The 22,267-nt window shown below is 40.5% G+C and overlaps 2 protein-coding genes and 1 long non-coding RNA gene across 3 annotated transcripts; 2 read left to right on the top strand and 1 right to left on the bottom strand.

Annotated features, from left to right (window-relative positions):
- Positions 1 to 1,912, top strand: dlx5a (distal-less homeobox 5a). The gene is made up of 3 exons (XM_030146595.1): positions 1 to 573; positions 999 to 1,183; positions 1,389 to 1,912. Exons 1-3 carry the CDS (start codon positions 213 to 215, stop codon positions 1,701 to 1,703), a joined length of 861 nt encoding a protein of 286 aa, XP_030002455.1. The 5' UTR covers positions 1 to 212; the 3' UTR covers positions 1,704 to 1,912.
- Positions 1,913 to 5,255: 3,343 nt separating this feature from the next.
- Positions 5,256 to 20,726, top strand: LOC115427814 (uncharacterized). The gene is made up of 2 exons (XR_003936551.1): positions 5,256 to 5,451; positions 19,755 to 20,726. It is a non-coding gene; the product is annotated as an uncharacterized LOC115427814 (long non-coding RNA).
- dlx6a (distal-less homeobox 6a) lies at positions 6,253 to 8,408 on the bottom strand. Its single transcript, XM_030146492.1, has 3 exons — positions 7,822 to 8,408; positions 6,850 to 7,043; positions 6,253 to 6,613 (listed from the first exon to the last, which is right to left on the bottom strand). Exons 1-3 carry the CDS (start codon positions 8,126 to 8,128, stop codon positions 6,374 to 6,376), a joined length of 741 nt encoding a protein of 246 aa, XP_030002352.1. The 5' UTR covers positions 8,129 to 8,408; the 3' UTR covers positions 6,253 to 6,373.
- Positions 20,727 to 22,267: the final 1,541 nt, after the last annotated feature.

Here is a 22,267-nt window from a genome sequence, read left to right as displayed (position 1 = left end):
ATGGAACCAGATCCTCCCTGCAGTGCGTAAGAGCGCGATTTAGGATTTAACCAAGTCTTTGCTGCGGGGCTGGCTGCAGTCTTCACCAGAGCCCGACGGCCTGAGAGCCTTTTCACAATGGCAGTGTAGTTTCCACACCACTTTGGACTCACACTGCTTCGTTTTTTTCCAATTAAATCCAACAATTCCACGCGTTTCTTTTTTTCGAAGTTATGACTGGAGTATTCGACCGAAGGATCCCGAGTGTAAAACCCGCAGACTTCCAGAGCTCCTTTCAACTCTCCACCATGCATCATCCGTCTCAGGAATCTCCTACTTTACCCGAGTCCACGGCCACGGATTCTGGCTACTACAGTCCTGCCGGCGCCGGAGCCACCCACGGCTACTGCTCACCCAGCTCGACCTCGTACGGGAAGCCTCTGAACGCCTATCAGTACCAGTACCCGGGTGTAAATGGATCCGCTGGAAATTACTCGACAAAATCGTACACTGATTACAGCTCGTACACGACCCCCGCCTACCACCAGTATGCTGGGACTTACAGCAGAGTGCAAGCCCAGTCCAGTCCACAAGGTATGGGCCCTCCAGTTTTGTTTTTTTATTTTTCCAGTTTCATTATTATATTGTTGGTGCATTTCTTTTTTTTAAAAAATGTCGTTTTTAGTTTGATTTTAAGAATTCATTTGCATTTTATCTGATCGTCTGGTTGGATAGGATTCAGAAATGCGCGTAAGAGGAGCAAATATGAATTTATTTCGTGTGTTATTTAAAACCAGGTATTTTAAAGCATTTTTTAAATTTATCCACAAAACACACTTGTTATATTTTTTGTCATCTTTTGCCATTTTCTGGATATTTTTTTTTAGCTATTATTTGCGTGCGTTTTTTTTTTTTTTTTTAGAATTTAAAGGATACCTGGATAAATCTGCGCCATTCCTATAGATATTATACATTTGTCACAGCAATTATACGTTTTCTCGCTTTGATTTTGTTGACAGAAAAAGAAATAAGCGAGCCTGAGGTGAGGATGGTAAATGGCAAGCCGAAGAAAGTGAGGAAACCCCGGACTATCTACTCCAGCTTCCAGCTCGCCGCCCTGCAGAGGCGGTTTCAGAACACACAGTACCTGGCGCTGCCGGAGAGAGCCGAGCTGGCTGCATCTCTGGGACTCACGCAAACACAGGTGGGAATTTACATCACAATATTTCTTACAATATTTCAGCTTAAAATAGTAATAATTTCAAGGTTTTAAATATTTGAAATGCCTTTTAATTAAAATAACGCGCTTTGATTCCGTGCGCTTTTACGCACATGCTCTACATATGGTTGTTTGATTGTTCCATAAATACCATGTTTTTTTGTTTTTTTCCCCTTCTTCTTCTTCTCAGGTCAAAATCTGGTTTCAAAACCGAAGATCAAAAATGAAGAAGATCATGAAAAACGGGGAGCTTCCACCGGAGCACAGCCCGAGCTCCAGCGACCCCATGGCTTGCAACTCTCCACAGTCCCCGGCCGTTTGGGACACACAGGGCCCCTCCAGGCCGCACAGCCTACAGCCACAAAACATCAACACGACGGCATCTAACTTTTTGGAAAACTCGGCGTCATGGTACACCTCATCTGGCAGCTCCATGACTTCCCATCTCCAGACCCCTAACTCGATACAGCACTCGTTGGCTCTTGGAGCGGGGACGTTATATTGAAAACAAAACAAAACAAACAAACAAACAAACAAAAAACCCTGTTGTTCATTTCAGATATTTTTTCCTTCTATGGGACTCGTGTTCAAATTTCAGAGGAATATGCAATGTATTTGATGACAGTCATAGAAGAGAAAACGTGTAAAATGTGTAAATGTGTGCATGTAATTTATTGCATTTTGGAAGACTATTAAACGTTTACATTGACAATGGAACTTTAAAACCTCCGGCCTCACTGCGGTTTTTTGTTATTTTACCTTCTGTTATTTATGCTGCAAAACAAGACAAAGACTCTGAGACATAAATACTATCCGTGAGCCTCAGGTGACATTTTCATACAAGGTTGTAAATCACAGAAGCTGCATCTTCAATCTTATTTCAGTGGTTTTGTCACAACACCTTCTACTGTCTCATGCTTTTCTTTTTAAGATATATAATTATCCTACTATTAAAGACAAGATTTATGCCCGCAGTCAATCCTAATAACTGTTCTAAAGGATCTGCTTTTTGGAAAATGTTTCCCACTGCATGACCGAGCTCATCCTTTTTCGTAAAAGTTCTGCAATGCCAAGCTGTGTTATATTAAACAGACACTAAACAAAAATGTTTTTTTATTGTCAATATTTTAAGAAGAAAACAACAAGTCAGAAGGATATTACCACAGGATAATAGTGACATTAAGTGAATATCTGTTTCAGGAGCAGGGCGTTTGTGCAAGAATTGCATATATGCTATGATTTTTTATTTTTATTTTTTTTTACAGAAAGAGGTTTTAATTTGGGAATTTTAAAGATAATTTTAGAGGCTGAAGTGTGTTTTAGGAGTAGCACCTGTTAGATGAAGAATTTTTAATGCAATTTGGTTTATTGTTGTAGGCTTTGCATCATAATGGTGTGCGTAATTCTCACAGTATTGCACTTTTTATTCTCATATAACAACGTCTTCTTCTTCTTCTTATTATTATTATTATTATCTATTTTATTATTATTACTATTATTATTATTGTGCTTTGGATGACCGGAATGCTCATCTTTCTACCATCCACCTTACATTTCCAGCTGTTTCAGTGGCTCTGTACAGGAGGCGCATGCTTCTTGCTGCAGACAGTCTGCAGTCGCTCTTGCTTTGTGTCCCCTACAATTAGCCGCTTTGAATGGCAGCAAAGAGGAGGCGAGGAGAGGGAGAGGAGAGAGAGGGGGGGGGGGGTTGGGAGGCGGCACGGAGATCTGAGACAATCCGCATTCCTGTGGGGGTAGACCGGCTCCAGAGCTCCGCCACTCCCGGCCGCAGCCCACCTTCCGGGTAAAATAATAATAATAATAAAAAAAAAAATAAAAAAAAAAAGAAAGAAAGAGAGGGAGAAATCCTCTCCACAATTCACCATGTTATTAGCAGGCAGTAATACAGAGCACTGCCGCTGCTGCTGCTGCTAAAAACCACTAAACAAACCGTGCCACTGTGAGAAACATTGCGGATTTTGAAAATGGATCTAATTGAATTTTCCCGGCCATATGCGCAAACATTATGCACACACACACACACACACACACACACACACACACACACACACACACACACACACACACACACACGGATCCCACATGTATCACACAAAACAACACACTAAACAATACTGGATCTGACCCCACACACCACACACTGACCCGTGCGTGTTACCGTTTCCACCTGACACACAATCCTCTTCCTGATTTGCATTGAAAACACTTTGGTCTGCGCGCGCACACTCACAGTAATACCGTAAAGAAATCATCATTTGGATCTAAAGCACCACATCTTACTGCTGTTGATGTTTTCAGTTTCATTTCTATAAAACAGTAGTCCATAATTACAATGAAAAGGGTCACTTGAGATATTTTTTATTTATTTATTTATTTATTTATTTATTTATTTATTTTTGCAACACTCAAGCGTGCGTAATAACCTCAAACAGGCCTATCTTTCACTGACACACACACACACACACACACACACACACACACACACACTACAGTAGCCTATGTCTCCTATTCATCTCTCTCTCTCTCTCTCTCTCTCTCTCTCTCTCTCTCTCACACACACACACACACACACACACACACACACACACACACACACACACACACACACACTAGTGGTGCCATTATATCGAGAGCCCCCGTTTATTTCCAACCGAACATTTTCCACTCAGCTAGTTTCCCCCCGTTTTGCAAATCGAGTCTAAATAATGACAGTTAGCTTTACTGGACAGCTTCAACTGTAACACTCCACAATAATTATTCTCCAGGATTAGGGCCTCCATTATCATAATCTGGACATTGACAATTACCTATAATTTGCAAAGATGCGCTTGGTTCTTGATTGCAGAGGGTTTTTTTTTTTTTTTTCAGGCTCGCCATCACTAAACAGTGACAGTAATAACAGCTAATTTTGCAGGCAATATATAAGAGCTTACCGGGGTGTGCAAACACTTTCCCACCTGGATTTGCTTATTCAACCACCAGCAGTAAAACCGTGCAGAGCTTTTTTGGGTTAGGCTGTGTTAGAGAGGCGCGCGTAAAGGTAAGGATGTGTCTTCTATCTTGTCTTTCCGGTGTCTATTCCTATAAGGATAAGTCTGGAGCTTAGAGCTGAAAATGTTGAATATGATCACGTTTCACTTTCGTTTAGTCGGATAGAAAGACTTGGACTGTGGGTGTCTTTGTGAGGCTTTTTCCCCGACGCCTTTTAAGGGATAGTTAATGTGATAATGTAGTCTGAAATGTTGATGTCAGGTGCAGGAGCTGCTTTTATATGAGGAGCTCAGTGTGGTGCATCAGCCAGAGCAAGAAGTGACACATCCCTCTCACCATCCCCCCACCCCCATATCTGTGTCTGTCACTGATGCACTTTACTCTACCTTCATCCTCTATCATCCCATCTATCTATCTATCTATCTATCTATCTATCTATCTATCTATCTATCTATCTATCTATCTATCTATCTATCTATCTATCTATCTATCTATCTATCTATCTATCTATCTATCTATCTATCTATCTATCTATCTGTTTCTGTTGCAAAACGCGTCAAAATGTGTCACTTCTGAAGCTGAATTTGCACCGACTGCGTTATTTGTGAACCTTGTTGATGTTTACTGGAGTGCTGGTAGCAGATCATAGTGCAGATGGCCTAGGAGCAGATAGGGCCCCTGCAGTCTGGGGGCCCAGGTAGTGCTGAATGTGCGCCAGTGGGACATCCGCGACTTGACAGCTGCATGAAGCTTTTCAGCGTTGTAATTTCAGATAATATCCCGAGCGCTCACTCTTCTCGGCAATTTGTATATGAATAACCGAATAATTTTCCCTTTTGTTCCATCTGTGCTACCTCAAATCCAAATAAAGATGCCTTTTAGTATTAAAAGTGGTAGAAAATTACAGGTAATTATCTTTGACGGTAAAAACGCTGTAATCAGCGGGCTACATCAAAAATTACCCTAATTATGCCTGCATTTATGAGAATGGAAAAAAAGCCTCACTTGGATAAAAACCCACAAATTGTCCCAAATATCTCCTTCATATTGAACGCCACTGCAGCTGGCTGCTTTGTTCAACATCGATCCCGTGGAGCTTGGCATTTAACGGCCTGCATTAGGACGGAGAGAAGGGAGAAAACATTTTGTCAATACCTCTAATAATTGAGGGTGAAATGACAAGATAAGCTGGACCTGGAGCAAATGTCTTTCGAGGTGAATGTAGACAGCAGCGATGCAGGGTAAGTTGATTTCCTCTGGTGTTCAGTGCATTTGATAAATCTATATACTGTTGCATTCTTCATCAACCCACTGAGCGCATTGGATTTATTTGGCGTTTACTCTGGTGGTGAAATGGGCTTTTCACAGAGAACTGTGTCATTAACTTATGTTCACATTGTCTGTGTGGAGCTTGTGCACACCAGAGGCAGGAAATACGGCTTATTTAGAAGACTGTGTGTTGGCCCAATATGCAGCATGGAAAGGCCTAGTGTAAAAGGAATTTCATTGTTTTTCTTTTTTTCTTTCTTTCTTTTTTTTCTTATAAATCATGCAACAGCAGGCGTCTGTTTTTGAGTCACGATTTACTCAATCTGACAAAACATAAAAAGTGTATGTACAACTAAAATTGTAGATTATATTTACAGACAGACAATTTGCTTGGTTTTGCATGTTGGAGAAGAGAACAACCAAAAGGGAAAAAAAAAAAAAAAAGCAAGTCAGGAGTCCACCATGGCGAAAAACTGTGGGCGCCACAGCGCATGTAGAGTGTACTCAAGTCTTTTTTTGCCCAAAGTGGCCAAAATGTCACTGATATATTTGGTATATTGACGTTCAGATGTTGACATGAATGAAAGCATAACAAATATGCGAGCCCACTGAACAGCCATGTACGCTAAAAAAAAAAAATGGTTTAGTTCCCTTGTTTTGTGTCATCATCACACCGAGGTGTTGGTCTGCGTTTATCCTTCAGCCAGAGGAGCAGCAGGAGTCAGGGCTTTTCTCCTCTCCAGCATCCAGTCTCTGCTCTGACACAAATTGTAGGCTACGTTGGGAAAAAACTGCATGGCGGAGATCGGTGGAGGCCTCCAGACAAGCTCACTGACCTTTTTTTCTTTTTTTTTTTTTTTTTTTTAAATTTTATTATTTTCTGGCCTCGTCAGTCTATCTCTGCATTGAATCTTGATGTGGGGACGAGTACCAGTGAGAGTAGCCGGGCATGTAGCTGTTGGCCGGCATGTTTACTCCTTTGGAAGTGGCCGACACGTCCCATATCGGAGGAATGGTCGGGGAGCGAGGGGAGAGGGACATGGAGCCCGGGATGGGGTCGCTCTCGTGTGGGTTGCCTCCTTGCTTGAGCAGCTTCTTGAACTTTGACCTCTTATTCTGGAACCAAATCTTTACCTGCAAGTAGAGGGTGTGAGAGGTCGCATGGATAGATGTTAGAAAAAGGCTGTGTGTTTTCGAGAGGTTGGTTTAAAGCTTTAACGTGCGTGCGTAAAACACAACTCATAATAATAATAATAATAATAATAATAATAATAATAATAATAATAATAATAATAATTTGGGGATAATTATAAATATTGGTGCAGTAATTTCAGTGTATCTGTGTAAAAATTCAGTGTGTGTTCTCATACCTGGGTTTGTGTCAGTCCTAAAGAGGCAGCCAGCTCTGCGCGTTCCGGTAAAGCGAGGTACTGTGTTTGCTGGAAACGGTGGTTCAGTGCTTGAAGCTGCAAACTGGAATAAATTGTCCGAGGTTTGCGAATCTTCTTGCCTTTCCCGTTAAATCGAATTTCCCCATTTTCAATCACTGTCGTTTTCTGCTGCTCTGCAACAAAAACAAACAATGTTATCATTTAAACAATAAAAACAAAATAAAAGAAGAAGGATTTTTTTTTTTAGTGTGCGAGTGTGTGTTTGGGCAGCTGATGCCAAAATGGGGAAAATATCTGTGAAGTTGGAGATTTAAAAAAAATATATTCATATGTGAGAGGCTGGAAGAAAGTTGTCTAAAAATAAAAATCCAGGCTGATAAACGTTGACATTTAACATTGCCTTTAAGCGCCGCGGCACCCACAATCCTCATACGCTGTCATATTTAGGATATTGCTGGTAATGACATGTCAATTAAATGCTAATTACAACATTCAGGGCGTGCGGGCTGCCTAATTTCCACGAGTAGTTGGTGAGGATTGCACGGTCGTGATGATCACACCCCGGGCATTAAAACAGGTTTTGTAGGAACTGATGGGGAGTTCTCCGACTCAGATAAACGCCTGACAAGGTAAAGATTAAAGACGAGGAAAAAAAAAAGACTGGATCTTGAACTATCCGGTGCCATTTACGCACGGTTTTCATGGATGTGATCGCCAAACCTAAAGAGCTTTCATCCGAATTTGGAGAGCAGCCGTACGCGGGCATGGCACTGCATGGTGGTAACAACAACTGGCAGGAATAAAAGGTTTGAATCCCTGCTGTGGGCCACCCATACTAAAAAAAAAAAAAAAAAAAAAAAAAAAAAACAAGGTATGCGCTAAGGCTATTGTCAAACCAGACGCCGGGAATATGGATAAGGACGCTCGGCTGGTGAAAAGGTTGTCTCTTACCTGTGCCGTCTAACCTTGTCTGTCCTCCCGTGTTGTTGTGATAGGATGGCAGGTACGGGCTGTGGTGCGGATGGCTCACGTAAGGGTAGGGTAGCGACCTGTTGTAGGTGTTGGTCCCGGGGTACGGAGTGTTGTCGTGCTGGTGGTGAGCGTGTGAGCCGGAGTGGAGACAGTGCAGCGGGTAGTGTCCGCCGGCCATCGACGGGGAGCTCTGCTGTGAGTGCGACTGTTGCCCAAACTCCATGAAAGCAGACTTGGACGAGTCCTGAGTCTCCAGACCGTCAGCCATCGTAGTCATGGTCATCATCGAATTTTCTGCCTTGAGAGCACTCACCCCCCTCTCTCTCAAGACCAAATCGGTTTTTTTTTTCTCTCTCTCGCTGTGCTGTTGTCTCTCCCCTCTCCACCGCGAAGAGATATTGTCCTATTAACACCCGAATTTTCCACACGCGTCTTTATTTCCCCCCTTGTCGTGTGATATTCTCACTCAATGTGGCGGAAGGTAGGCATAAGTTAAGGGAGAGATTTTAAGGTGGATTCTGTTAAAATTGAGCCCTTGCTTCCAGACTTGATGCAGACACTACAAGTAAAATGGTTTGTCTCCAAAGGGCAGCGCCTCCCGATTGGTCATCCAACCCAACGTCATCAGAGCTCTGCGCTTCACGGAGACTTGAGCTGGAGTTAACCCACCTTACCAGCTCCCACCACAACTATGGGGGGAAATAATATACGGTGGGAAAGACGCCTAATTCCTACAGACAAGCTTCACACGTTAAAAAAAAAAAAAAAAAAAAAAAAAAAAACAGCTCTCTTTCGGAGTTGCCTAGTCGATTTTGTTTTTACCCAAACCCTCAAATTACGCACGACGCGTGACATATAGGCAACAATGCGCACTTTGATTTCGCTTGATGAGCCAGCATTTCTATACCATATACACCTCTTTTTCTTCACCTCCACTTTTAACTACTAATATTGCTCAAAAATCAGTTAGGTCTACACAAGTATTACATTTTAGGAACGTTATGAAGTACTAGATTTTTAACCCAAATCGGAATCCACGAGTCGTTTTAAAGAATTAAATAAATGTAATGAAACTTGCGAACATTTACAAATAAATGTTGATCATATATGTTTCTTAGGAGTCTATACTTACTCACTCTGGATGGGCCATGTGGTTTTTGTCAAGGAAACTCCTGAAGCAGGTGGAATTCCTTTTGAAATTGGCCTAAATAAGCGCACAACTTCACGCATTTTTGCAAATGACAGCTTTTGCATGTATTTCCACACTTATTGTTTGATTCAATAATTAATCTTTTGCAGCCTAGTATTTGCTTTGATGTCGCCTAATGAGCAGTCCCTCTTACCCCCACCACCCCCACCACCATCACCACCACCACCACCCCTCCTCTGCTCTCCAAGTAACATATATTATAACTGTTCGTTTTTCCTGAGGCTAGTGACCATATGATTAAGGAGCTTCAGACAATTCAAAATACAGCACATGTGACACATCAAGTAACAATATGCCTGAGGTACAATAGGTTATTTTGCAGATAGAAGGGTGGATACGGAGATAAACTGACAGTGTCTTTTATCCTGTTGTAATATGAGGCCTGATAGGGTCCTCAATATATGTAAATTATACAGTTTGCCTCTGAGGGCTGCAGTGTTCGATTTGCAAAATAGGAATAAAATGCTCATGCTTATATTAACGCAACAGCTATTCAAATCATGTTTTTGCACTACTTTCAACAAATTTGCTGCAATGCAATTTTGGCGATTTCACCCCCCCCCCCCCCCCCCCAAAAAAAAAAAAAAAAAAAGGCGATGAAAAATAATTATGGTTGCAATCAAGTTACTACGAAAACCTATTTGATTAGCGGCCACACTTTAGTCAAATTGCAGCTATAAAATTAAGAACAATTCGCCTGTAATGATTATGGACTGGATTTATTTTGGGAGGGTGGAATAAAAGTGGATATAGCATAAATTATCCCCTAATTATACGCCAGTGTCGCCTCAATTATCCTCTTATCAAAAATGGTTGTCTAAATGCAGCGTTTAGTTTCAATTTTCTCCTTTTCTGTAACAAGAACTTGGTACCTTGCTATTATCGTCAGCTACGGTTGTTATTTACTTTGTGGGATTTAAAAAGTGCACAACCCAGCCGGATAATCATTTTACAGCAGTGGACCAAGAGAGAGAAGCGCACACAGAGGCAGAGAGGCAGGGGATGGGAGCCTCAAGACACTCAGCTGGATTTGTTATATTCTATCAGATTCTCTTAAACTGATAGAAATTAAGAATAAAATAATAAACTAAACTAAACAAAACGTGCACTTCTTCTCGGTCGACAAGGAGGTTCTGTCAGGTAGGAGCTTTCTTTTGGATGTTCTCTCGTGCGTAATGCGCGTAAATGTCCTTTATTGGCGTTGTTAATACTGTGTTTTTACGCAAAGTGTAGCCTGGCCTTGCAGACCTTTGCAGGACTCAGCAGCACACCTCGGTCACCCCTCAGTGATCTAACATAGTGGCCAATTCCCCTGCCCGTGTTCCACTTGGACACGCAGAGGAGAAACCAGATCCTATACCTTTTCTAATCGCCTTTGAGAGCTACTACAAAGACATACATGCTTTGCAGTGATGTTAGTAGCTTCCCTGCGGGCTAAAAAAAAAAAAAAAAAAAAATCCTCCGGCCTTGATCAGATCAGATGAGACGTCTGTGTGTGTCAGAGTTTGCAGCATCATGTATGTGTGTGTGTCTCTTTATGTAAATATATATGTGTGTGTGTGTGTGTGTGTATGTGTTGTTAAGTTGCGGGATAACTATGCGGGTGATGTCAAAGTCTTGGTGTCCCGCAGGCTTGTTGGGGAGATTTTCTACGCTCAGTGCAGATTAAGTGAGGTGGTGAAAGGATGGATTTGTATGAATAGAGATGACATGACATACTCGACCTTGGTGCTTTAGAGAGGTTTAAGATGTAACCAGAATAACGCGTGCGCCCTGACAACCGTGTCTAATTGAAAGGCACCTAAAAAAAAAAAAAAAAAAAGTCCTAGGCCTTCATAGCATGTTATCAGTAGCCAGATGATACTATATCACTGGAAACTACGGGTATGTTTTTATTTAATTCTAATGGCATTGACTCCTGCTGCATATTTCACCCTATTGCGCGGTTAATATTAATAAAAAGTTCACAACCTTATCCAGGGGAGAAATTATTCTAAATTATTTTTACATTTCACCACGTCAAAATGTCAGTCACAAATTGAACAACGCTCGGCTGCAAATCTAGAAATCACTTTGTCCCTAAGTAGATGATTGACCTTCAGTACAATCAATGGTTTAACAGAAGTGGTCTTTATTTCCAGCTGTCTTATAAAGGCTGATGAATGACTCTCTAAAAATCACTCCAATATCCAACATCCAACATCCAACATCCAACCACTGCGCATGTACCAGGCCTGGAATTTCCCCTGACATCTTCAAAAAGGATATTTAATAATAAAATATTTCTGTGCATGCAGGCGTTCTCAGGTTAAATGTGTGTCAGTGTCGGTTGGAATATACTTGACATGGCATGAGAAGTTGGACTGATAAGGAGGCATGTGCGTAAATGGATAGAGTTGCAGAAATATTTACAAGTATCTCCCACTTTTTCTGTCTTTCTTCCTTTCTGTGGATGTGTCTTACTGGCTGTTTAACACTGCGCGTCTTTTCCTGTCTTTCTGGCCACATGTGTTAATCATATCTGAGCCTCACAGCCTCAGAGTTCCAGCAAAACACAGGTCATAATTGGAGCGAGTGGCTGGGCGTTTGTGGTCGGTCCCTCTAACAGTTATTGACTCCCTCACATGGAAAGCCACCTTCTTGGCTTTGGCTTTGGCTGTGCAAGGACCCGGTCGGTTTTTTTTTTTTTTGGGGGGGGGGGGGGACGCTGAGGCTTGTCACTTGCAGAAAGAGACCGGGAAGCACTTAAACAACACCATGTCTCCTTCCAGAGCAAAAAAAAAAAAAAAAAAAGCCAAAGGCGCTTTACAGACATCCAGGCGTCGACGGCTCTCCATCTCCGCCGTGTGAAGGGCGGGAAGTGGCGAAGGGAAGCACAGATGCATACCACACACAGCTGTCAGTGTAACGTGGTTCGCTGTAACTAGATTCAGAAGGAGCACCCCCTGTACACACACACACACACACACATGCACACACACATCAGCCCAAAATGATCACCGATCAAGCCTTTAATGCTCCAGTAGAATTCATCCGTGCCCAAATAGTGGCGCACCGCTTTTTACGCACATAAATTGCGCACAGCGTACTTATGCAAACCCACTTATGCAAACCTTTGATGTGATTTGTAAAAGCGTGCAACTACACCAAGAAAAATTAGTGTGGTTTTGTCATAAAGAAAACCATGCACCCTGCGCTCTGGGCTGTTTACAATATCTTTTGCATTATAAATAAGGATTTGCCCGATTTATCTTTTGAGTAAAAAAAACAAAAAAAACAAAATTGGGTAAAATTGGCCAATGCAATGGTCGCAGGTGCAAACCATGGTGTTCAGACAGACGTGGTGCAGCGTGCAGGTATATAGTGCAGCTAAATGACCACAAATAAACAGAGGCCTGCACCGCTGAGTCTTCACAGCCTCTCTTAGCCTTAATGGATTTAATTTGGCACGGCTGAAACTGCACTGGTCCCACTCAGGGCCTGTGTCTTAATTAAAGCTGCTTGTTTCTCTTGTCGCCTTCTCCTCACTGCATGTTAAGTCCACCTGAGTGATTGCATTGCTCGTCTTCCTGCAGCACTCACATGGCTCTTTTATGTTTGGCCATTTGTTTCAGAAGCGATTGCATGAAATAAAAGGCCGGAAAAAATGGTATTTGGGGAAAAATGCATGCATAAAACATATAATCAAATGTCTAAATGGAAGCACATAGAAACAGTTCTGCAGATATTGACATTTTATTTTATAATAAATTAACTATGAGTGCCTTGTGTTCTGCAACCCTTTCCTGTATGTCTATAAAATATAATTCCAAATATACCTGATTATTTTAGACTCTGGTGTGGACTATTTTGCAGATATGCTTGGTCTACATGACCTGCTGCGCATGGATAAGTCTATTATTCAGTCCTATACAAAAATATAACAAAGGTTTTATATTCCAAAAGTTGATATGAATTTCATGTCGGTGACAAATAAGACTACGAGTGCCGGGGCGTGTATTGGTCCCTTTTTCCTCTCTCGACTTAATACGCGACATTATTAGGTCTGACAGCACAGTGGTCGGTCTTGAAGGAGAGGATTTGGTCGGTAGATGACAGACAGGAAGGCCAGCAATCATGGGCTCTTTTTTTTTTCTTTTTTTTCCTTTTTTTTTTTTTTTTTTATCAGAATGTACTGTTCGATGCCGTTTATCCCTGATGATAGAAAATTGCTCTGTTGCCAGGACGCTGCCGCCGAAATAGAGGGCAGGAGCAACATTTCCATTTTCCAGTTTGAAAGCCATTGAAATGAATTAGTAAAAAATGAAAAAAGGAGGAAAAATGAGAAAGAATCCCCTGGTAAACAAAGGGGAGCAAACAAAGATACCATTTTCTTTTTGCCGAGAATCCACCCTCCTCATTTTTCCATTTTTTTCTTTCTGCAGCAGAGTGAGGATTTTTTTTTTTTTTTTTACTTCAACAGTTGCAAATCACATGCTTGGCTTCTAATGTAGTCCAAGGCCCGGGCCTATACTTCAAAGACAATCAGTTATTTCCAACCTCCTGGAATAATTAGAGCGCCATCTCATCTGTCCTGACAGTGAGGGGGGAAAATACAGAGAGCGAGAGAGAAAAAACATTAAAATTAAAAAATTAAAGGAAGGGGCATTAAGCAAACTCTAAAACCATTAAACATCAGTGAACAGTGGAGACAACATCACAATGAAATGAAAACACAAAAATAAAGTGAAGGGAGAAATCTATTTTCTAATAACACTGAAAAATATAATAATAATAATAAAAATATATAGGCTAATCTAACTACATATGTAAACAAAAAAAATTGTATTTTAAATAGAAATGATTGCACAATATTTCTCTGTATTATTATTACTGAATAATTACTATAATTATCTTTATTATTAGCAGCACTAGTAGTTTTTTTATGCAATGGCTGCTTTCGTTTTTTTTGTTTTTTAGATTAGATTAAATTCAACTTTATTGTCATTGCACATGTCAAATGTATAAGAAAACGAAATGCAGATGACATCTAACAATTAGGGCAAAGTTAAGTAGAATCAATTTAGCGTGTGGCATGGTATATAAAATATTATTTACAGTATAAACAGAATATGTGCAATAAGTGCGATATAAATGTGCAAAATGAATGCAGATTTAGTGCAAGGATGCAATGATAAGTGCAAATGACCAAAAATGTATATTTAAAATTTAGAGAAACAGCCCGGAAATATGAAATATTAAGAGTAATGTAGAAAAACTTAGCTGCAGGATTTTTTTTTTCTTGTAAATTTCCATATTATAATCAGCGGCCCAGGCTATATATTCTATATGTCAGTACTTTGAAGGAACCGATTTGATTCAAACGCTATAGAAACATGCAGGGGTATTAGGTAATGTTATTTTTCCAGGAGTGACACTGACAGCAGGTTCTGTTGGTTTGGTCATCGGTGCAGAGGTGGGGTGGGAGGGAGTGTGATGAGGTGTGTGTGTGTGTGTGGGGGGGGCAGGTGGCCTAAAAGAAAAAAAAAAAGGGGGGGGGGGGGGTTTGAGCGCGCCACCAATGCGCGCCCCATGCTGCCTGGAGCCTGTTGGACGCACAGATAACAAACGCATCACCGGATTATGTTAAACCTTTAAGACAGGATATTATAGACCTATTTAGTGAAATTATAATAAAAATATGACACCACTGAACTGTGTCTGCAGGAACATAATAATAGACCGAGATAATACTTCTAATGTTTGGGTAATCTTTAAAATTTGGGAATTACTGACATTTAAAGTGGTTGAATTCCTGTTGTGATGTTACATGTTTGTTTGTTTGTTTTTTGTTCTTTTTATCTTAAATTAAGCCATGAAATTAGAAATGAGTAAAACTTTCTATGTTTACTTATTATTTTGCACTTCATCATAAATTGAGTCTTATTTCAGACACACTGATATGATGAATTTGTCACATTTAGAGTTTAAACCCATTATTAAACAATAAAAAAGACATGAAATTAAATCCAGAGAAAACCCTTGAGAAACAATACTACACAATCTTAAAAAAAAAAAAAAAAAAAAAGAATGTTGACTGATATTACAGCCTAATATTTTTCTTTGGTACAAAGTTAAACATTGCAGTGTGTCTGTTTAAATAGCAATACTAAAAAAAGAAAAAAAAAATTCCTGAATATTTATACACCTCTCATTGAAAAACACCTCCATATAAACCCAGAAGTACCAGCTAATGATCAAACAATATGTGCTCTAACAAAAGAGTTTTAGTTCCCATCAAGAATACCCTGCTGGAGGAAGTGGCACACACAATAACCAACAGTGACTGCAAAATAAAAGATCCTGAAACTTAAGAGCGAGGTGTGAACTGAAGTGGAAGAAAAGTGCAGAGAAAGGGAGTCACACCTGGTGAAATGCAGCGTGGTGGGTGAACATGTCTGTTTCTCAGACGCTGCTCAGGTTCTCATGAGCTGTGGATGGCAGAGGTTTGTCAGGTGATAGCTGCAGACCTTTGTGTGCACCTCCAGACACTCCTACCTGAAACTGCACTTCACATCAGCCTGGGTTTTGGTTTGGGTCTTGGGCGTCTAGATTGGTCTGTGTTCGTTCTGTGCTCTCAGGGCTGATGAGTTTCTAAAAAGCGAAAGTAAGGATGTAACAAAGGCCCTGAGTGAAATTAGATCCACAGAAAAGCTCAAGCTACAGGGTGTTACGATAACTCAAATTGTAGAATCCATATTTTTACAGTCACACACTCTCAACAACTAAAAAAATGACTTGTCGTTCCTTTAAAGCTCATAATTATCACTATTGTTATTATTAGCCTGGATGGTTAATGTTCTAAACCTCTTCAACATAGGGCTAACATTAGCATTACTGATTTTTAAGGCTGGGCTTTAAAAAACAGATTTTCTGATAGAAATCAATTTTCATTTGACCAATCCTTTAACTGTGGATGAGGAGAACTTAAACCCCATTAGTCAGCTCTGCACTGGAGAAACATGTGATCAATGAAAAGCACATTAATATCACTGTTTTAGTGTCAATTCTACATGTAAACAATATTTTTTAGTAATACACCATCAGGTTGGAGTTTTTTCAACCTAATCTCTTTTTTTCTACAAGCAAAATTAGCACTGTAGCTTAAATATCTGTGACTGAACTGATATTAGACTGAAGTGGATTGGAATGGGAAGCAGAATTGTGAAATTTGTGAATTTATCCCCAGACTTTTAGCAGAACCAAAAGGGTCTTTAAGTCTTTTAGCCTGCATTGGTATTTATTGATTATTTATTGTTGATTATTTAATGCATTTATTTGTAGTTGCCTCCCAATGTTCTTGTTTTTGTGTATTGATTCATGTTCATCACATTGCACTTTGACTGATGTCTGTGTTAAGCTGCAAATAAATTGCCCGTATGGGATAAATAAAGTTTTCTGAATCTGAATCTGAATCTTTAAAACCAGACGTTCTGTCGATTGTCTTTCACCTAGTTACCTAATTCACAAAGTGGACAAAATAAATGGTAAATAACAGATAAAATCACATAACTCTAGTTTTTCCACCTGTTTTAGTTTTGAAATACACGGATTATTTGTATGTATTTTTCAGTCTTGTAGCTGAATTGCCCAAACACTAGTACAGTCCAGTCAGAGTTAACAAAGATCAGCTTAATGAGTTGGCCAAGAGATCGTGTCTCCGGCTATCCTTATAATATCAAAGTGATTATTTTCATTTCATTTGCTGTGAACTGTCAATTTCAAGTGGAGAGATTTTTTTAGGACTTTGTCCATTTTGTTGAAGTGAAGGTAGCCAATTATTGTCATCAATGCCCTTGAAAATGCATTACGCCTCACCTGAGGGCTCACTCAATCAAAGAGTGAAGGGCCGATTAACAAATGACTTCTGACCTTAATCCATCACAAAATCGCCCAAAAGGCCTAGACAGCAATCAGTAGTTCTCATTCAGACCCATGTTGTAAACTTTCTTATTACTGACATCTAACCCTGGCCGTGGCGATGGCAGCTCTGGGTTTGTGCCCTTCAACATTACCATCTGCTGTTATCATTTCTAACAGCGGTTTCAGCACATTTACAAGTTTTGGACCAACACTGAGTAGACTGTTGGAGTGAGAACAGCTTTAGATCATATGTCTCTCAGGTTAAATTGCCAAGTGACACATGCAAATTTTCCCATTTTATGAGTGTTTTGATTTTTGTTTGAGGAGTAAGAATATTACGTTTAGTATTTTCAATTAAATGAAGGAAAACTTGGCCTAAAGTGGTGCCAGATCAGTTGTAAAATTAACCAACTCAATCTGTTCAAGTAGGAGTAGTAAAAATATGTCATCATGCTTCAAACTATGCATTGGTTGGGGGTTTTATTCAGCCTTTTTCTGGCTCATTGTTCCTTCAGTTGAGCTTTCTCTGGTGTACTGTCAGCTCGATGTAAGCTTCCAGTGAAATAATATGGAGCTGGAGAACTTGAAAACCTAAACATGAGTCAAGCAGCATCTTATTCTTTTACTTTAAATTAAGCCATGAAATTAGAAATGTTAGAAGCTTTTAACGTTTAGGCCTACAAATCGCTTATTATTTAGCACTTGATTATAAAATCAGCCCTATTTCAGACAGACTGATATGAATCATTGTCCACATTTAGAGTTTAAACTAAAGGAAAATGTATGGAGCTGGAGAACTTGAAAACCTAAACATGAGTCAGGGAGCATGTTATAGTCGCAGCCTTTTCACAGAACATTACGCCTAAATATAATGTTCTGTCCTGTTCACGTGAAGGGTTACATATGGGAATTAGTGATATTTAAAGTGGCTGAATTCCTGTTATGGTGTTAGATTTTTTTTTTTTTTACCTTAAATGAAGCCATGAAATTAGAAATATTAGAAGCTTTCAATGTTTTGGCCTACAAATTACTTATTATTTAGCACTTGATTATAAAATCAGCCCTATTTCAGACAGACTGATATGATGAATTTTCCACATTTAAACTAAATATAACAGTATGGAGCTGGAGAACTTGAAAACCTAAACATGAGTCAGGCAGCATGTTATAGTCGCAGCCTTTTCACAGAACACTACACCTATATATAATGGACTGTCCTGTTCATGTGAGTGGTTACATATGGGAATTAGTGATATTTAAAGAAGCTGGATTCCTGTTGTGGTGTTAGATTTTTTTTTTTTTTTAAACTTTAAATTAAGCCATGTAATTAGAAATTTGAGAAGTTTTCAGTGTTTAGGCCAACAAATTACTTATTATTTTGCACTTCATTATAAAATCAGCCTTATTTCAGACACTAATATGACGCATTTTCCACATTTAGACTTTAAATTAAATGAAACAGTATGGAGCTGGAGAACTTGAAAACTGAAACATGAACTTTTCACAGAACATTACACCTATGATGTTCTGTCTTGTACATATGAAGGGTTAGATATAGGAATTACTTATATTTAAAGTGGTTGGATTCCTGTTGTGGTGTTAGATAATTTTTTTTGTTTGTTTTACCTTAAATTAAGCCATGAAACTACAAATGAGAGAAGCTTTCCCCATTTAGGCCTACAAATCACTTATTGTTTTGCACTTGATTATAAAATCAGGCCTAATTCAGACACTAATGTGATGCATTTTCCTCATTTAGACTTTACACTAAATGAAACACTATGGAGCTGGAGAACTTGAAAACCTAAACATGAACTTTTCACAGAACATTACACCTATATATAATGTTCCGTCCTGTTCATGTGAAGGTTTACATATGGGAATTAGTCATTTTTAAAGTGGCTAGATTCCTGTTGTGGTGTTAGATTTTTTTGTTTGTTTTACCTTAAATGACGCCATGAAATTAGAAATGAGAGACGCTTTCTCCGTTTAGGCCTACAAATCACTTATTTTGCACTTGATTATAAAATGAGGCCTAATTCAGACACTAATATGATGCATTTTCCTCATTTAGACTTTACACTAAATGAAACAATATGGAGCTGGAGAACTTGAAAACCTAAACATGAACTTTTCACAGAACATTACACCTATATATAATGTTCTGTCCTGTTCATGTGAAGGGTTACATATGGGAATTAGTCATATTTAAAGTGGCTAGATTCCTGTTGTGGTGTTAGATTTTTTTGTTTGTTTTACCTTAAATGACGCCATGAAATTAGAAATGAGAGAAGCATTCTCCGTTTAGGCCTACAAATCACTTATTTTGCACTTGATTATAAAATGAGGCCTAATTCAGACACTAATATGATGCATTTTCCTCATTTAGACTTTACACTAAATGAAACAATATGGAGCTGGAGAACTTGAAAACCTAAACATGAACTTTTCACAGAACATTACACCTATATATAATGTTCCGTCCTGTTCATGTGAAGGGGGGGGGGGGGGGGTGCAGACTATGTATTTTATTTCAAAACAACACTGTACAAATGAATACCGGATGTTTAATATGTATCCCAAAGTTCAATAAAGATATTTCAACATTACACCTATAAATATAAATACTCCTGTTCAACTACTGGTAAAAATACTCAAATGATCAACGATTTTTCTATATGATTAACTCTATTTCCCTCTCCTCCCTTTGTCTCCCTGTTTTCTCCCTCTCCCCTGGCTTTTCCATCACACCCACCTTCCTCTCATTACCCCCCCCCCCCACTCCATGCCCCATGTCCAGCCACTGGTCTCCATCTCTCCATCCAGTCCCCTTCTCTCCTCTCCATCTCCCTCTTCATACCCACTCTACCCCACTCTTCCTTTCCCCTCAACCCTGCTCCCTCTCCCTAACCCCACACCTCTCTCTCTCTCCCCTCTGCCACCCATTCTCTCCCCTTGTTTCCTTCCCCCCTTCCTCCTCTTCCTCATCCTCCCCCACACACACATAGGTACGCCTCCATCCCCTCTTGGCACCTCCGTCTCCCCCTCCCTCCACCTCCATCCCCACCCCCGTCCTTCTCCTCCCTCTCCCTGGTTGGTTTCCACAGCTGCGGTGAGTGAGGGGCAGATGACCGGAGAATTGGCCCCTGGGAGAGCGCTGAGCCATCCTGGTGCTATTAGGCTCGTGGCTAATAATAGGTGTTTCAGACCGGGGGAAGATCAATCAGGGGGAATCATGGGGAATGTTCGGAGCAGCGCTTTTTACACATCGGCCCAGATGGATGAAATTACACTTGTCAGTTTTTAGTTGCATTACTCCCAAATTGGTTGTCTACTCGTTTTTTTCCCTCCCTTCCCTCCCTCCCTCGCGCTCTCTCCTCTCTCCTTTCTCTCTCTTTGCCCTCATTCATGTGTCAGTGGCCTACTAAAAGGATTCAGTGGTGAAATCCCTGTCATTTTTGTCTTTTCCCCTGTTTAGCCCCTCAGCCAGCAACTGTTTCCTGCATATGCACTTAGAAGAAATCAGTTAAAGATCTTGTCTTAGAGCTTTGACAATTTCCAAGTCAAAGGCAAGTGTATGACAGAAATGTCCAAGTCGTCATGTGCATGTGTTCTGTGTCTGTATAAAGGCTGCGAATATTTTAAGTGTAAAGTTGATTTGTACAAATTTGTCTGTTCAATGTCTAAAGCCTGACAATGCATGTGTGTAATGCAATTTCTGTGGCTGTGGGTTGTGTCTTCATGTTCCAAAGTTGAATAAAACCCTCAAATATATACTGCCTGTCTTTGGAGTTTATTTTATACATGTATTGATTGCTGAAATAACAGCCTGGCGTCTGAAATTTTACAGGGAAACACAGGAAACAAAGCTTTTCCAATAGACAAGAAAAACAATAAAAGTGGGTTCATGTTGAGTAGAAATCAGGACTTTGAGCGATACAGCTCCACCCTAACACCAGGAACTCCTTTTTTTGTGACTGACTGATTGTTTTTGACTCAACAAATGTGAAAATGTTTTACCAACAAGGCATCTCAGACAGAATATGATAGTGGACAGAGATGTGGTAATTGAATGACCCACGCTCGAACATATCTGTGTGCAATAGCTTGGGGGGTGAGTTTACTAAGGTGAATGGGGGGGGGGGGGGGGGGGGTTATGCCTGACAGTGCACACACAAGCCATGCAACATATCATCTAAACCCTCTTAAGCTCCTGATGTGTTACATGATAACTAGCACAGCATGTTAGTCGGAAAAGGTGACTATGAAGGCTGAGAGGGATCATTTTGAGGCAGCCACACAACAGCTATTTGTGTCAGTGATTTCCACTTGTGACTTGGCGCTGACAGACTATGATGTTTAGTGTTTACAATGCTTTTCCCTTACAACTTGTCGTCACATTAGCAATTTCCTCTTGATGTGGCCACCGGATAGTCTCTGGCTCAAGGGGGGGGAATGGTATTGATATTTTAAAGAGGCTCAAGTGCTTGCTCCTGTTACTCCGGTGTAAGACAAGCAGCAGCTACTACACCCTGCCATCAAAACACCAGCCTCGACAATCACAGCAGAAGATTGGCTGTGTGCAAAAGTAGCTGTTCTGAATAGCTCACTAGGGGAGACCATGTCCCCCACCACCACCACCACCACCACCACCCCACCCACCCATCCGAATGAAAATCAATACAACCCCCTCCAGATGTGGGGGTCCGTCCATGGGTCCACACAGAGCAGCCTGATGCGGAGATGTTCCTCAGTGTCTGATTGCACAACTGAGAAGACTGGAAACAGAAAGGCTTCTTTGACTGAAAGCACGGTGACCATGGGGGAGGGAACCAGGGCCTCTGTGAGAGAGAGTCTCCTTAGCAACGGGAAGAAAATTAACATTGACATCCTGACTTCCCAGCAAAACTCGTCTCAGGGCTTCTGCTGGATATTTCCATGCGGCGAGCAAAAAAAAAAAAAAAAAAGTGATGTTCAAAAGCTGATATAAAGACACACACTCCCCGCTTGTCTTCCATTTATATTGAAATGAGTTTTCCCCCTCTGCTCGGCTTGTGTGTAGTGAATACAGAGAGTCCTAATGTATGTATTTTGCTCATTTTACTGTGTCTGGCGTTTCCGCGCCTCTCCTCTGTGACTCTGTGTTTGCCTCCTGCTGTGGTAAACACAACATTGCTATGATAGCACATGCATTTCAGAAAGCTCAAAACACCGCTGAGGAGCCGAAACATTCATTCTCTCTCTCTCCCTCCATCTCTTTCCCCCTCTGCCTCTGCCTCTGTCAGTCCTCTCCCTCACTTCCAGCCAAGGTAT

Source organism: Sphaeramia orbicularis, chromosome 11 (genome assembly GCF_902148855.1).
Source record: "Sphaeramia orbicularis chromosome 11, fSphaOr1.1, whole genome shotgun sequence".
NCBI classification, from domain to species: Eukaryota; Metazoa; Chordata; class Actinopteri; order Kurtiformes; family Apogonidae; genus Sphaeramia; species Sphaeramia orbicularis.
Note: the sequence above shows the minus strand (reverse complement) of the source record. Positions and strands in the feature narration are given on the sequence as shown.

Bases quoted from the DNA above. Each gene is read 5' to 3' on its own strand.
- dlx5a (XM_030146595.1), top strand. From the start codon at position 213: ATGACTGGAGTATTCGACCGAAGGATCCCGAGTGTAAAACCCGCAGAC. The intron at 574-998 runs GTATGGGCCCTC...TTTTGTTGACAG, and splicing joins AGCCCAGTCCAGTCCACAAG to AAAAAGAAATAAGCGAGCCT. The intron at 1,184-1,388 runs GTGGGAATTTAC...TCTTCTTCTCAG, and splicing joins TGGGACTCACGCAAACACAG to GTCAAAATCTGGTTTCAAAA.
- dlx6a (XM_030146492.1), bottom strand. From the start codon at position 8,128: ATGATGACCATGACTACGATGGCTGACGGTCTGGAGACTCAGGACTCG. The intron at 7,044-7,821 runs GTAAGAGACAAC...TTTTTGTTGCAG, and splicing joins GACAAGGTTAGACGGCACAG to AGCAGCAGAAAACGACAGTG. The intron at 6,614-6,849 runs GTATGAGAACAC...CTCTACTTGCAG, and splicing joins TAGGACTGACACAAACCCAG to GTAAAGATTTGGTTCCAGAA.